The sequence below is a fragment of the Mixophyes fleayi genome, chromosome 5, assembly GCF_038048845.1.
Source record: "Mixophyes fleayi isolate aMixFle1 chromosome 5, aMixFle1.hap1, whole genome shotgun sequence".
Taxonomy (NCBI): Eukaryota; Metazoa; Chordata; class Amphibia; order Anura; family Limnodynastidae; genus Mixophyes; species Mixophyes fleayi.
The window spans coordinates 270,970,798-270,987,226 of NC_134406.1; the positions used below are offsets into that span (position 1 = coordinate 270,970,798).

Sequence of the window (16,429 nt, forward strand, 5' to 3'; positions counted from 1 at the left end):
TGCATGTTATCAATAGATACCAGCCCTATAAGGAAACTATAGAGGCAATGAATCTCCACAAGGAACCCACATAACATAATCATATTTCCTATGCATATGTGCAGATAATCAAAATCAGTTTAGTGGAAGTATTAATCAATCTATGCTATGTTCTAGAAAAAAGTTATACCATTTATAGAATTCCTTACTAAAAGAGTCTTAAAACATAATAGCGTACCAACACATTTCTGTGACTTGGGTGGAAAATTGTTTAAATTGCTGGAATAATTTTAGAAATTGTTGGTTCTTGAGGCTCAATCTTCTATTGAAGAATTGTCCAGACCTTCTAGCCTTTCACAGGCGGCGGAATTAAGCAAAAAGTGTCCTTTGGCCATTTATGGTTTTAAGAAAACTGTTTTGCATTTATATTTTCTGTATGTCAATCTGTCATCACAATTTTTATTCACTAAACATTGTGACTTTCTTTGTCATATTAAACTCAATGTAATAATGTTCTATCTTTGTTTTCTTAAATAATTCATGTGTCAGGTGGGCTTATTTTTATAATGCTACTTTTAAGGCAGGAATTATTTAATTTATATTAACTATGATTAAATTAGGTTGTGATTTCAGCTGGGGATCAGACAGGGATTAACTGAAGACTTCCTAAGAGTCTCATCCTACAGTTTTTGGACATAGGACTTGAGCTGTAATATACCATCCTGCAAGCCCTCCACGAGTTTCTCCAACCACCTCAATTTCTCCTTGGCAACCCAAGCAGTGGCAAAGGTGGTCCTAACAGCAATCTAATAATAGTACAGAGGCTCTTAAGCAAAGCCTCTAATGTCTCACCTGAAGGGTCCTTAAAAGACATCACAATGGGGAAAATGGATAGTAGTGCTCTTGGAAAGACAAGAAACTGGTACCCTAAATATTGGGAAGGATGAAAACATGTATCTAGAGATGCCCAATTTTATTAAGAAGGAGATCACAAGGAAAAAAGTTGAGCGTCTCTAGAATTGACCTCGAGACCAGAAAGGGGGACAATGAACTGCATAAAGGACCTTACCCACTTGTGGTCTGGTATAGAATGGGCTGAATACCAACTGGTAGATGTGACCAGTGGTGGCAGCGCAGAGAAGGGCGAGTCCTGAGGGCCTTAGTTTAGTCAGATACTCAGCATGAACATACCTTTAAACTAGTAATGTTAATGACCCCCTAAGTTTTCTATCCCCTATACACATTTACAGGAATATCATCATCATCATCATCATCATCATCTATTTATATAGCGCCACTAATTCCGCAGCGCTGTACAGAGAACTCACTCACATCAGTCCCTGCCCCATTGGAGCTTACAGTCTAAATTCCCTAACACACACACACACACACACACACACACACTAGGGTCAATTTGATAGCAGCCAATTAACCTACCAGTATGTTTTTGGAGTGTGGGAGGAAACCAGAGCACCTGGAGGAAACCCACGCAAACACAGGGAGAACATACAAACTCCACACAGTATATATATTTATTAGTGCATAGACTCATATTCTTTCCATAAAATAATTTGCTTGTTCATTTTGTTACCCTTTCATTTCTAAAAAAAAAACCCATCAGATATATCAGCATCAATTTCCTGCGACACAAAAAGGAAACATGGACATAGATACAAAATTTTTGGCAATGAGAAAAATATTTCCCAAAATATGACTGTAAATAAGTAATGAGGATTAAATTTCACAAGGGAAACTAATCGCAACGCATTTCTGAATAATTATGGAAAACAAACTACATTTAAACGGTACATATAGGCTGTTCTATATACTGCACAACCTTCTACAGGATTTGATTTCCAACTAATATCAATATTGATCTGACAATCCTGATACATTAAATTATACCCCCTGGGAACAATGAGGGCAGACTCCACAGGTCAAAAATAGTACTATGTAGAAAAGCATAAAATACTATACGGAAAGGAATAAAATCTGTCATGTAGCTTATCTTCGCTTTTAAACCTGTTTGTGTTTACATGTAAGATACACTTGTTTAAAGTGCTTATTTATTTACATTTTCAGTTCATAGTCTTGATAGATTCAGCATGATTCATTTGGTAGAAAGGTCTTTGGATACCAAACAAGTGGCAATGAGTCAGACACGGACATATACATAGATATATAGATTTAGAGTCGGATGCATTTGTGTCAAAAAAAGCACATTTATATTTATTTTGATTTGTCTAGATTTTACGAAACTTGCAACACTGGAGAAATCATTCATCACCCCCCCCCCCCCCCCCCCCACTGAAAGTCTTTCAAGCTCTGCAACTTGGTCTCCAGCCTGTACAGGGTCCTAATTCCCTGGGGAAGGGGCTCACAAAGTCCTTGTTATAATATATTTACACTGCATGATGATCTTCCTGGATCTCTGTTCTGGAGGCAGAGCACCGCAGTCTTTGTCCACCTCTGGCTATAGATCTATTACATGAACACCCCTATACAGCACTTGGCCTATGTCTGCAGGCCACTTCCCTCCCCCGTTCTCCAGACACAAGGAGGCACAAGTGAAGGATACGTAAAAAGTGTAATACGGACGCAGAGATACACATTCTTCATGTCCAGTACAAAGAAAGTGTATTTTATGCTTAAAAACAGCGTCCAACTGAATGAGCCTCATAGTGCCCTCTATGTCCGTGTCTGACCCATTGGCGTCGCTGTTTCCGGGACACTAGAGTACGTTCCGCTCCTGCTTGTGCTGACGCAGAGCCTGCAGGAAGATCTGCTTCACCTGCGACATCATCTCCTGGTAGAGCTTCAGGTCGTCGTCCTTTGTTTTCAGGGTGCTCTTCAGAGCCGTCTTCAGAGCTTTATTGTCGTCGACTTGGATCGCCAGCCTGAAATATTCAATATAACACAATCTCGATTTCTAAACAATAACCAGGAAACTGATCATATAGTTCTCAGGTGTTGGCTGTAGAAGAGGGTGACTTGTACCTTTGACCTTTGATGTTGGTGTCAGAAATTCACTGCTCATGGAGTAATATAAAGGTTGCCCATTGGATTCTATCATATATATGGTTATCAAGAGACTAAGACACAGCAGCAGGGCCGGATTAACAACAGGGCTAACTGGGCTACAGCCCAGGGGCCTCGGGCATCCAGGGGGCCCTTTTAAGTGCTCAGCAGCAGTATTGATCAGTCCCGATCAATGCTGCTGAGCACTTTCACTGCGGTCCTTCCCCGGCGCGCTGTAGTCTCCTTACTGAGGAGATCTCGTGATTCTCACTCTCACGAGATCTCCTCAGTAAAGAGCATACAGCGCACCGGAGAAGGACTGCAATGCCAGAGAAGGCGGTAAGTGCCTTGGGGGCGGCTCGGCTCACCGGGGGGGCAGCTCAGATCACGGGGGGGGGGGGGGGGGGGCTTTCTCACGGGGGAATGGAGGCCCCCTTAGCCCAGGGACCTCCATTCCCTTAATCCGGCCCTGCACAGCGGTAGTGAAAAGCTTTATTATAATCTCCATCCATGAAGGGCAATAGGCAGCGCTCCGCTAATTCACCTGCGGCCCCCAGCTCCGTTCTGCTGTATTGTCACATGTGAATGTTATAGCTGTAACATGTGCTGATATGTTATTACACATATATGTCTTTTCTTGGGTTAAATGTATTGTTTTAATTTAATAATTAGATTAAGGGTAATGTGCGGCCCTTCTGAAGGTTAGAGGGCCACACCATGGTGTGTCCCCTGCAGTGTATCAGGTTGCCCATCACGGAGTTATATCAAACACATCAATCCTAAGTAAATAACAGGATAAACAGTGCAGCCAACAGCTACATTGGATCTGACAAATCTGAGACTCTGAAAGGTATAAATAGATGTAACAAAATCTGAGCTTTAATATATGTTTTTTATTTCTTGGGGGTAGGTTCCACTGTAATGTCCACCGCCCCTGTGTGCAGGTTTTAAAAATTATTTTCTTTCCATAAATGGACATCACAGATAATTAAGCACTAACAGGATATTACTTGGTGGGGTTTAAGCCTTAACCTTGAATCCTTTTAATACTCAAACCTCATGGGTACCTAAATTAAATGCAGGGTATTTACCTTACTGGTTATCATTATGATGCCCATATATGAACATGTATTACACATACACAATAAGTGAGCACGCGTGTCTCCTCACACTCACAGAAGTGTGACAGTGCGATCATTGGCAAGTTTGAGAACAAAGTGCAGAGTCGCAGGATCGGAGGAATGGAAAACACACATCACTCAGATCTCATCTAGGAGGTTAAACACACATCACTCAGATCTCATCTAGGAGGTTTAGGCTGGATGGATGAAGACATACTTGTATTATCTGTGGTCAGAGTATTCAGAGAATGAACACTATATAATCCTGACCTGTCGGTCATACACAGTGAGCAGCCTTACTTTGTGTTGAGTTCCTCTATCCGTGTCTCCAGCGGTACATTAGAGGATACGTCAGTGATCTCATTGAAATTCAGGAAGGATCTGGAGCTGCTGACAGATTGTCCTGTATAGAGAGAGAATTTGGTGTTAGTCACAGAGGGCCTGATTCATTAAGGATCTTAACTTGAGAAACTTCTTATTTCAGTCTCCTGGACAAAACCATGTTACAATGCAAGGGGTGCAAATTAGTTTTCTGTTTTGCACATAAGTTAAATACTGACTGTTTTTTTCATGTAGCACACAAATACTTGATAGCTTATTTGTACACTGAAATTTAAAGTTGATATGTGTGTGCTACATGTAAAAACAGCCAGTATTTAACTTATGTGCAAACCAGAACACTAATTTGCACCCCTCGCATAGTAACATGGTTTTGTCCAGGAGACTGAAATAAGAAGTTTCTCCAATTAAGATCCTTAATGAATCAGGCCCATAGTGGCTGAATTCACCCATTACATGCGGGATAATACATGGATTAGAGAGTGACCGGTATCTGCAGGCTGTACGCAGAGGGTGACCAGTGAGGACAGAGCGCAGTGAATTCGCCGTCACGCCACCCAATAATGACAGACAGGTTTCTGGACTTGTTTGTATGGCATGATCCCACATTACAACAGGTTGCTTATATAAAGCAATGACATACAAATGACCAACAGATCGAGTGTGTAGGATAAAGGTGCCTCTTGTTATTGTCAGAACACACCTATAAACACTGAACTCCAAATATAAAACAGGTAGCACTCCCGGCCATTATAACATTCACTATAGTAGAAGAAGCTACACACAGCTGGTATCCAAGTAAATAACAGATATGAAAAGACCGCATGTAACATTGACACATATATAATATAGTCCTATATCATTTATAAACATAACTTGTTTTTTTTTTTAAAATGAATGTCTACTTTCAAATGACTATAATGTATTGCTATGTATGTTCCATCCTGTGCCTTGTACTAAATACATCATTTTGTCTTTCTAACATCCTCCTGTGATCTTTTTAACCATGTAGTTATATCATCATATTTGGCAATTTCGGTTGCCGCTGGATACAGCACAGCGCTGTCGATCTCCTTGTATTGGATGAAATTAAAACCAGAGAGCAACAATTGTGCTGTATGCAGAGCCAACCAAATAAACAACTGTTTTATGATATAAAGACAAGTCTGAGAAGCACAGAAGCCAGAAAGAAAAAGTATATTCCATAAAAGATGACGATTGGAGTGTAGAAGCCTATAAAATAAACGTGGAAAACCCCCTAAACTTAAATGTACCCTTGACCAGGATTTGAGTCACTGTATTCAGTACAGGAAGTCTGGTGTGCATTGGTAAATAAGTTTCCTCCACAAATGCAATCAATTCATATACATTTGTGCCATTTTCTGTGTGTATATATATATATATATATATATATATATATATATATATATATACTTCATTGCTCCTAGTTACACTTTTACATATCTTTCCATGCAGAAACAAACATGTCAGCAGTGATAGAGCGCACGTACCGGCTTTGCCGCGAGCAGAAAGCTTTTGTGCGGTTCCGTTCTTTCCCGAGTCCAGTTTCATCTTCTCGAGCTGCTGTTCCAGAAGGACTGAGCGCCTTCTCTCCTCCTGGAGCTTCTTCTCTGCGTCCAGCACCTTCATATTACTTTCCTCCACCCTCCTCTGCAGGACGGACACTAACTCCATAAGCCGGTCTCGCTCCACTTCGGCCGCCTGGCACAGCGCTCTAAACTCCGCGCTCTGCGTCTGCAAAACTCGCAGCTCTGAGCTGTCGTACAAGAGAGCGGCGATTCATTAACTGCTGTGTTATAAGACAACTCGATCCCAACATGTCAGTATCTCCCTATATTACTGTGACCAATATCCAGGAGAAGGTAGGTAGTAACCACCACACACTTTTACTTTAAATAAGACAAAATTTATAGACTACTATGATGATAAATTTGCTCAGACTTTCATTTACAAAGCACAGGAAAATCTGGACTCCCATCGCTTCTCTACTTATGCATCCCCTGCCAACTATTAGCTGGTTATCTAAAAGCATGCTGGGGCTTGTAGTTTACCACACCTGGAGAGCCACAGGTTGACCAGACCTGCTCTAGACTATATTTGAAGGTTTGAAGACATTTATAAATTCTTAGAATGTCTTTTACACAAACAGTAACTGGAAATTGTGTCCTATTACAGTACGAGACCGGATCTACACTAGCTCAGTGATCGTGGAAAAATCAACTCATAGGGGGGAATTCAATGCCCCCGAAGTACTGTCGCATTCAACGTATTACCGTTATTACGGTAATATTAACCCGGCTTTCTGCTCGCAGCTCAGGGAGCTACGAGCAAAAATCCGGCGATAAAACTACAGTAATAACGGTAATAGTGCGCAGGCCGCGTTACTTTTTTTAAGTAACGCGGCCAATTGAATTCCCCCCATTATGTGGGCAAAATAGTGCTGTGCAGCCGCTCACAAGGCAGGACGTCCCTAAATGTCACTAAAATAATGTCATCCCGTAAAACTAACTCTCTCTTCCTCGGTGCAATAGTAAGAGGTCTTGTCTGATGCGCCTAATCCGTACCCAGCGATCAATGCCCCTTGTGCACCCTCCCAGTGTGCAGACGCTGCCCTCTTGGCCCACATGTCCAGGCTCTTATTCATAAAACTGGGTGGATTAGTGCAACAGTAGGGTAGTGACATCACAAATAGCAGCTGTGCTGCCAGTTTGCTATTCTGCCCAGTCCCACATGACCCTCAGTAAGTAATGATGTCACTGCGTCACATTACACGGCATCCTGACCTGAGCCTGCTCCCAGGCTGTGGTACCGGATAATTACACCTCATAGCTCATCAAGTGGAAGGATTTCCTGTCATTGGTGCTATTTAGCTCCCAGCACTAATGTTTACACCACACATTCAGTACAGGGCACCCCAGAAACGTGGGGAGTATATAGCGATATGCCGTGTCCATACTGTACCTCCCAGGAGACGCTCCCACGCTGACGTATGAAGACGGAGCAGTCACAGACTCCACCAGTTCATGCCCCAGTTTAGAAATTCTCCTGGTTTGGAAGAAACAAATTGAAGTTCTATCAAAGCATCCAATATTTTTACAAAAGTCCAAATACAGGACAACAGCCAACACGATTCCATGTTATATTTTTATTACAACAGCTCCAAGGAATCAGAAACATACAAAAGTAAATGTAAAAATAAACACAAAAGTTAGGGAGGGTCCCGGTGGGCAGACTGAGTGGAGACAACAATTTATGGGGGGGGGATTCCCAGCTTTGTGGGAGGGCACACAGCTATTTTTTAAATTCAGTGTTTGAACGAGCCGATAATCACCTTGCTGAGACTCATTAATACCTGGCTGAGTCCCCCATAGCGTCGGGGTCCCGGCTGCCTGACAACGTCCTCTCTGGGGTCCGCTTGTCCGAACTCCCCCCATCTTCTGCCTCTTCAAGACCTAAACTTTTCCTACTCCCTGGCTTTTCAGAGGAACTCTGCAGACAAAACATCTATATCCATAAATCCTTCGTTCATGTTTGTGATTACATTGTAATTTAAGTAATTGAAAGAAATAGAACCACTAACACACACACACACATATATATATATATATATATATATATATATATATATATATATATATATATACACACAAGTTAACCCGTGCATGATACTCATGCATTCTAGTCAAATCAAGCTATTTAAGGTGTTAAAAAGGTTCTTGTCATGCATTTGGGCCTAGCCCAGGCCTCCTCAGGGGAAGAGCGTTACTTCCCGACGCAAGCGCCCTTTTTTAACGTGGTCTTGTCCACATGTCACCACCTCATCATTTTTCTCCATCACCTCATCCTTCATCTTCATCGCCACATCCTTCATCAAGCTACTTAAGGTGTTAAAAACTCCCCACTGTCATCCCCGGCAACCACCAACCACTCCCAACTGTCACTTCTCCTTCAAGAAATATATAGGTCAGTGTATAACTCTGCCCAGCAGGTGGCGCTGCAGCTTGGTTTTTTTTCCCCACACACGCCACTAGGCATTTATATAGTATATATATATATATATATATATATATATATATATATATTAAACTGGGGATATTGGAGATAAACTGTGAACATGGGGGACATATTTTTCCTATGCACACTAGATTTTATACTTGTAAGAGTAGTTATAGACACAAAGGTCTGAAATGACTGATATCAACGCACAGTGGAGGCAGACATGGTGGACTGAACCAGTATTTAAATATAGCCTATCAATTCACTAAGAACTAGTGGTATCATTTATAGTCCCCAGTGAATTGATACAGTGCATATTGCTTCATCCCAAAAGCATGTCTACCTCCACTTCTTCTAGTTTGTGCAGAGTGGGTGTGGAACTGGAAGTGTACACACAGTCCCTCTAAATGCACCAGTGTAAAACCAAACAGATTGGTTGTGGGCATGCCGATCGCTCTGTAACTGCGGCCCGCTGTCTGCTCCTGTGGTGTAGCTCTGAAGCCAGATGCCCACTGAGCTTTTTATGAGATATAATTAATACATTGTAATCCCCTGTCCACTAATGCTGCTCGAGCAGGAGACAAACCCACCTCATTATGTTACTGTATGATAAAGATATTTACTTATACTTTGCTTTCGATTATTACATTTAATAATCTGCAACTTGGTTCACTAATACAGTGAAGAACCTGCAATTAAAGGAAGTCAACCCATTGTTATTATTGTCCCTTTATATTTGCTAATGTAAATATCAAAAGATGAATAATATGAAAAGGATATTTCACAAAGTGGCCTTTTATGTAGGATTAATTTATATTTCATAAGGGATAATAATAATATAATATAAATAATAATAATATCTAAGAATAATAATATAATAATATTTCAGAATAGTTTATATTGTCTGTGTAATAGAACTGTATGCTCTGACGCTTACACTTCAGACTTGTTGAGTGCCACTCAGGGGAGGGATGAATTTAAGCCCTGGGGGGGGGGGGGGGGGGGGGGGAGACAGCAGCCTGTTAGGAACATTTTACAGGAATAAAAATGCAGGAAGCCCAGTGACCCAGCCCGGTAGCCCACTATGGTGCTGGCCTGGGGGGGGTAACAATGATGCAAGATTATTACCTACGATCTAGGTCAATGTAAGATGGACTGACGAATCCACAGCCCGAGCAGCCACTTTTATTGTGATGATTGCGGAACGGATGTTCCGGGGAGCACATGAAGTGTTACCTTGAGGGTCTATCAGGGGGCACATGAAGTGTTACCTTGAGGGTCTTACGGGGGGGCACACGAAGTGTTACCTTGAGGGTCTACCAGGGGGGCACATGAAGTGTTACCTTGAGGGTTTGGGGGGTCTACAACGGAGCACATGAAGTGTTACCTTGAGGGTCTACCGGGGGGCACATGAAGTGTTACCTTGAGGGTCTACCGGGGGACACATGAAGTGTTACCTTGAGGGTCTACCGGGGGGCACATGAAGAAGTGTTACCTTGAGGGTCTACCGGGGGAGCACATGAAGTGTTACCTTGAGGGTCTACCGGGGGACACATGAAGTGTTACCTTGAGGGTCTACCGGGGGGCACATGAAGAAGTGTTACCTTGAGGGTCTACCGGGGGGCACATGAAGTGTTACCTTGAGGGTCTACCGGGGGGCACATGAAGAAGTGTTACCTTGAGGGTCTACCGGGGGAGCACATGAAGTGTTACCTTGATGGTCTACCGGGGGGCACATGAAGTGTTACCTTGAGGGTCTACCGGGGGGCACATAAAGTGTTACCTTGAGGGTCTCCCGGGGGGGGCACATGAAGTGTTACCTTGAGGGTCTACCGGGGGGCACATGAAGTGTTACCTTGAGGGTCTACCGGGGGGCACATGAAGTGTTACCTTGAGGGTCTACCGGGGGGCACATGAAGTGTTACCTTGAGGGTCTACCGGGGGGCACATGAAGTGTTACCTTGAGGGTCTACCGGGGGGCACATGAAGAAGTGTTACCTTGAGGGTCTACCGGGGGGCACATGAAGTGATACCTTGAGGGTCTACCGGGGGGCACATGAAGTGATACCTTGAGGGTCTACCGAGGGAGCACATGAAGTGATACCTTGAGGGTCTACCGGGGGGGCACATGAAGTGTTACCTTGAGGGTCTACCGAGGGAGCACATGAAGTGATACCTTGAGGGTCTACCGGGGGGGGGGGCACATGAAGTGTTACCTTGAGGGTCTACCGGGGGGGCACATGAAGTGTTACCTTGAGGGTCTACCGGGGGGGGGCACATGAAGTGTTACCTTGGGGGTCTACCCGGGGGCACATGAGGTGTTACCTTGGGGGTCTACCCGGGGGCACATGAAGTGTTACCTTGGGGGTCCGCTGTCTGATCTCCTCCTCCAGCTCCTTCACCTTGGCCTCTCTCTCAGCAACCATCTGCTTCAGCTGACTGACCAGAGAGTTCTGCTTCTGGCTCTCGCTGTTCAGCTGGAGGCTCAGGGTCTGCTGGGAATCTCTGTGTTTCTGGTCCTGCTGGCTCAGGCGGGATAAAATCTCCTGCATGTTCTTCTGCTGGCTCTGGAAAGACATGTATGTGCTTTATTACACACATGTACAACATGTCAGGAATATGTGACTACACTTACTGGGAAATACAGGAAAAAGACAGAAAAGGTCATTAACGAAAGTGCAAACCATGCGCCTCCCGCAGAGTACATTTGTTTTGCGCAAATTAGCTGGATCTCATCATTGTGTGTAGGTTTAGCCTGTGAAAATGGCACCAGGACCGGTGGAAGGATGGTCCTAGGTGGCTGCACCGACATGCAAAAACCAAACTTCTTTTTGTGGGACAAGATTGTCTCACTGATACTGAGGGCTGGAGATGGGCAGTCTCTCATTAGCGGAGGACTACGAAAGGACTAGCTCTGTCCAAGGCGTCAGAGATGAAGAAACTTTTCTTTCAATGTGACTTCTTTATACCGAAAAACGTATTTCTAGGCGCATCTCAACCAATGTAATAAAAAACCTTCAAACACACAAAACTGTCACATATAATAAAGACCATTCAGACGTCCCCTCACTGTTATGGTTAATATAAGTCAGAAATGAGGCTGACGTAAATGGAAACATTGACATTGAGGAAGGGGTAGTTCTATGGTGGTATTAGGTAGACTGACGTTGTCACTCTTTCACCAGGAACATTCCAGCCAGGCCTGCTACGCGTTACGGAATATGCTGGTGCCATATAAATAAATGTTAATAATAATTATAATAATAATAATAATAATACTCCTGCAACAGTGTGCGCAGAGCAGTGTCACAGGGAACCTTCCCAGACCCGGAATGTGGGAGCATCTCTATGAATGTATTTGGAGAGGACCTGAGAGAAAGGGGTATAGAGAGGGGGAATGGGGGGGACAATAACGCCACCAATCCTTGGAAGCATACAATGGAACACTCAAAGCAATCACTATTAACACATATAACTAACTTTTAACAATCCCCACCAAGTGGGGGCACATTTAGCTGTTGCTCGGAGGCAATATTGTACCAGGGATCATTGAAAGCTCAGAGATCTGTTATTCTTAATTTGCACTGATGACATTTGGAACAGAACCATCATTTTGCAGATAAAGGAGGGAAACAACAACCAGAGAAAAGTCCGACTCACCTTATCTCATGCTTTATCCAGAGGGAGGTTTAGAGCGGTGTATGGACAGTGTGAGCTAGGCCTGGTGTAAGGTCTGATATATTACAGATACCTCCCTGACCCTCAGTATCTGAGTCTGCTTCCCTTGTTGGAGAAGGTGCGTTAATCTTTCTTTCTGCGTCTGCAACCTGAGGCCCCTTCAGGCTTATGAGGTGCGGCAATGGTAAGTAGGAACTGATCCTGAAAGTGGCTGCTCAGCTTACTCCGGAGAGCAGTGGACAACACGCTGTCTGTCCAAAACAAGACCAGCAGAGCGGGGAGAGTCCAGCAGTGGCTGCCAACCTATTCTCCTGACCCCAGGTAAGTGATCTGACATTGGGGATCAGCTTTTACTTCTGATCTTCCACGCAAAACTTAAATCATATAAAGATGATGATGATTATATAGACTAAGAGAGACAAACAATGACACTTTCTATAGCCCTAGTCATAATTATTTTTGTGTCCTAAGATGAGTCCTTCTATTTTTTCCCCATTTATATAAACAGAATTTTTTTTATATTAGCTATATATAAATATAGTTTTCTGTAGTTTAGGGGATGTTATATAGGCCATAAGCAGAATGTGCTTTTTAAACTTGTTTTTAACTTTTGATCACATGCTCATGAGAGTTTAACACTGGCTGTATGTACAGTGCCGGTGTCCCTGATATGAATGTGGTGGCTAGGGGTACAGCAAGGTGCTGTAATTCGATGCTGGGCAGAAGTTAGCAGGTGAATGCACCGTATCACTACACAACATACTCAGAAAATCATCTTCTTGCTGCATCTTACATGTACAAAAAGGCAGCAATCCTTTCATATATAATTCTGGGTAGATTAATACACGTATATATGCACAAGCAACACACGTAACACTAGATGCACATTATTGCACGGTGCCTGCTTGTTGTAATCCCTCCAGTTATGATGTGATACTTATAACAACTGGGACCTGCGCAATGTGGGCAGCTATAACCCAGCTAAAAATGTAATTCATGTTCTTGCAAATCATAATAGTATTGAAACAATAGTTGTCGGTGGCTGATAACAAATCACTTGGACACAGGAGAATGATATCAACATACTTCAGAAACCCAGATCAGGCAATACTGACATAAGATTGTAACACATTCAACCAAGGGAATATTTAAAGTGAAATCGGTAAAGCAGCACTATACTGCTGATGGTGTGTGATACTAACAAGAGCTGCAGCTTGTAATGGCTGTGAGTGACATGGTATGGTCAAGAGAGCCAGTGACACGGGACAGTGGTAATAAGAGGGAGTGACACAGTACAATAATAATCAGAGGGAGTGATTGCGGATCGGGTGGACAGATTGTTGGGAGGGGCTGGGAATGACCCAACGGTTTTGGTGCATGTTGGCACCAATGACCGAGTTAGAGGAAGAAGGGGACATAGGTCGCAAACTTAAGGCAAGGACATCCAAGGTAGTATTTTCAGAAATACTACCTGTGCCACGCGCTAGTCCAGGGAGGCAGCGGGAGATTAGGTAGGTTAATGCGTGGCTAAAAGATTGGTGTAGGAAGGAGGGTTTTCAATTTTTAGAGCACTGGGCTGATTTCTCGGTCAGTTGCCATATTTATTGTCGTAATGGATTGCACCTGAATGAGGAGGGGGCTGCAGTGCTAGGGGAGAGGATGGTTAGAAGGTTGGAGGAGATTTTAAACTAGGCTCCGGGGGGGGGGGGGGGAGGGGCAAGCAAGTATTTATGGGATAGACATTGAGAGTAGTAAGGAGGAATTTAACAAGAGTAAAGGGGGTGGAGAGGGGGGAAAGGGAAGCATAGCCGATAAGGAGAGGCCCTTTTTAAAGCAAAAAGAAATACCTAAGGGAGGCAATAGACTTAAGTGTATGCTTGCAAATGCAAGAAGCCTGACAGGTAAAATGGGGGAGTTAGAACTAGTAGCAATGAATGAGCAGTATGATATTATAGGTATTACTGAGACCTGGTGGGATGATACACATGACTGGGCAGTCAACTTGGAAGGCTATTCTCTCTTCAGGAGGGATAGGGTAAATAAAAGGGGAAGAGGAGTATGTCTTTATATTAAGCCAGAATTAAAACCAAGTATTCAGGAAGTTATATATGAGAATATTGGTGATAATATAGAGGCATTGTGGGTGGAAATATCCAGCGGAGGAAGAAGTTCAGATAAGTTGCTGATAGGGATATGCTATAAACCGCCAGATATTAGTACGATTGAGGAAGCCCAACTTCTACAGCAAATTCAAAAGGCTACACAACTAGGTCAAGTTTTAATTATGGGGGATTTTAATTATCCAGACATTGATTGGAGTACTGAGACCTGCGGTACAGCTAGGGGAAATAGGTTTCTGAGCACGCTTAAAGACCATTACGTGTCCCAATTAGTAGAGGAACCAACTAGGAACCGGACTATACTGGACCTAGTAATAACAAACAATGTAGACATAATATCAAATATTCAGGTAAAGGAGCACTTGGGAAACAGTGATCATAATATGGTCTCTTTTGAAATTAGTTTCCAGAAACAACGGTATAAGGGATCAACTAGGACTTTGAACTTTAGAAAGGCAAATTTTAATATGCTAAAGGAGTCTATAAAGAGCATAGACTGGGACAAAGCCTTTGAAGGTAAAAATACGGAAGAAAAGTGGGCTGTCTTTAAAATGTTGTTGGAAACATACACGTATAAGTTCATTCCTATGGGAAATAAATTTAAAAGAATTAAGTCTAAACCAATGTGGCTAAATAAAAAGGTAAGGGAAGAAATGCAAAGGAAGAAGGGTGAATTTAAATTGTTTAAGTCTGAAGGGTCAGAGGAGTCCTTCCATAGGTACAAGGAATGTAATAAAACATGCAAAAAGGAATTTAGATTGGCTAAATTAGAAAATGAAAGGCACGTTGCAAAAGAAAGTAAGACAAACCCCAAAAAGTTTTTTAAGTATATAAATGGCAAAAGGATTAAAAAAAATAATATAGGACCCCTAAGAAGTGAGATGGGTGAATTGATAAATGATACTAAGGAAAAAGCAGAGGTATTAAACACTTTCTTTTCTTCAGTATTTACTAGAGAGGAACAAATGGTAGAAGTAATACATAAAAATGGAAATGAAACCATGCCATTAATTAATACTTGGTTGTCAGAGGAAGAAGTCCAAAGGCGACTGAAGAATATTAAGATAAATAAAGCTCCAGGTCCAGATGGCTTACACCCAAGGGTCCTTATGGAGTTAAATTCGGAAATAGCTAGACCGCTATTCTTAATTTTCAGAGATTCAATCTCATCAGGCTCAGTACCAAGGGATTGGCGAATAGCAGATGTGGTGCCGTTGTTTAAAAAGGGGACGAGATCACAACCAGGGAATTATAGACCCGTAAGCCTGACATCAATAGTGGGGAAACTACTGGAAGGTATTTTAAGGGATAGTATTCAGGATTACTTGGTACGCAATAAAATTATCAGTGGAAATCAACATGGATTTGTGAGGGATAGGTCATGTCAAACTAATCTAATTAGTTTCTACGAGGAAGTTAGTGGAAACTTAGACCAGGGTAGCACAGTAGATGTGGTCTACTTAGATTTTGCAAAGGCCTTTAATACAGTGCCACACAAGAGGTTGGTTTACAAAATTAGGGAACTGGGTCTAGGAATCAACATTTGTACTTGGATCGAAAACTGGTTAGAGAATAGGGAACAGAGAGTTGTGATAAATGGAACATTTTCTAATTGGTCAAAAGTCTTAAGTGGAGTACCTCAAGGTTCCGTGCTGGGACCACTCCTTTTTAATATATTCATTAATGACCTTGGTTATGGTTTAGAGAGTAAAGTTTCTATTTTTGCAGATGACACTAAACTCTGTAAGGTAATAAAATCAGAGCAAGATGTAGCTTCTCTACAGAAGGACTTAAATAAACTGGAGGATTGGGCGGCCAAATGGAATATGAGGTTCAACACAGATAAATGTAAGGTTATGCATTCAGGGATCAAAAACAAGAATGCAATCTATAAATTAAATGGAATTAATTTAGGAGAATCTATAATGGAAAAGGATTTTGGAGTGCTCGTAGACAGTAGACTTAGCAATAGTGCTCAATGTCAAGCAGCAGCTGCAAGGGCAAACAAAGTATTGGCATGCATAAAAAGGGGCATAGATGTAAGGGAAGACAGTGTAATTTTGCCACTGTATAAATCGTTGGTAAGACCTCATCTTGAATATGCAGTACAGTTCTGGGCACCACTCTATAAAAAAGATAATTTGGAACTAGAAAGGG

At 42.4% G+C, this 16,429-nt stretch overlaps 1 protein-coding gene across 2 annotated transcripts in view; it reads right to left on the bottom strand.

The window, feature by feature from the left end:
- Positions 1-2,181: 2,181 nt before the first annotated feature.
- CCDC13 (coiled-coil domain containing 13) overlaps positions 2,182-16,429 on the bottom strand; it is a 37,713-nt gene continuing 23,465 nt past the window's right edge. For both annotated transcript variants that reach the window (XM_075214119.1, XM_075214120.1), the window contains exons 10-15: positions 10,835-11,041; positions 7,831-7,967; positions 7,440-7,523; positions 5,969-6,234; positions 4,419-4,521; positions 2,182-2,876 (exon numbers count right to left, since the gene is read on the bottom strand). In XM_075214119.1, the coding sequence (XP_075070220.1) occupies positions 2,711-2,876; positions 4,419-4,521; positions 5,969-6,234; positions 7,440-7,523; positions 7,831-7,967; positions 10,835-11,041 (963 nt within the window). In that variant the 3' untranslated portion in view covers positions 2,182-2,710. The remainder of the gene's footprint in view (positions 2,877-4,418; positions 4,522-5,968; positions 6,235-7,439; positions 7,524-7,830; positions 7,968-10,834; positions 11,042-16,429) is intronic.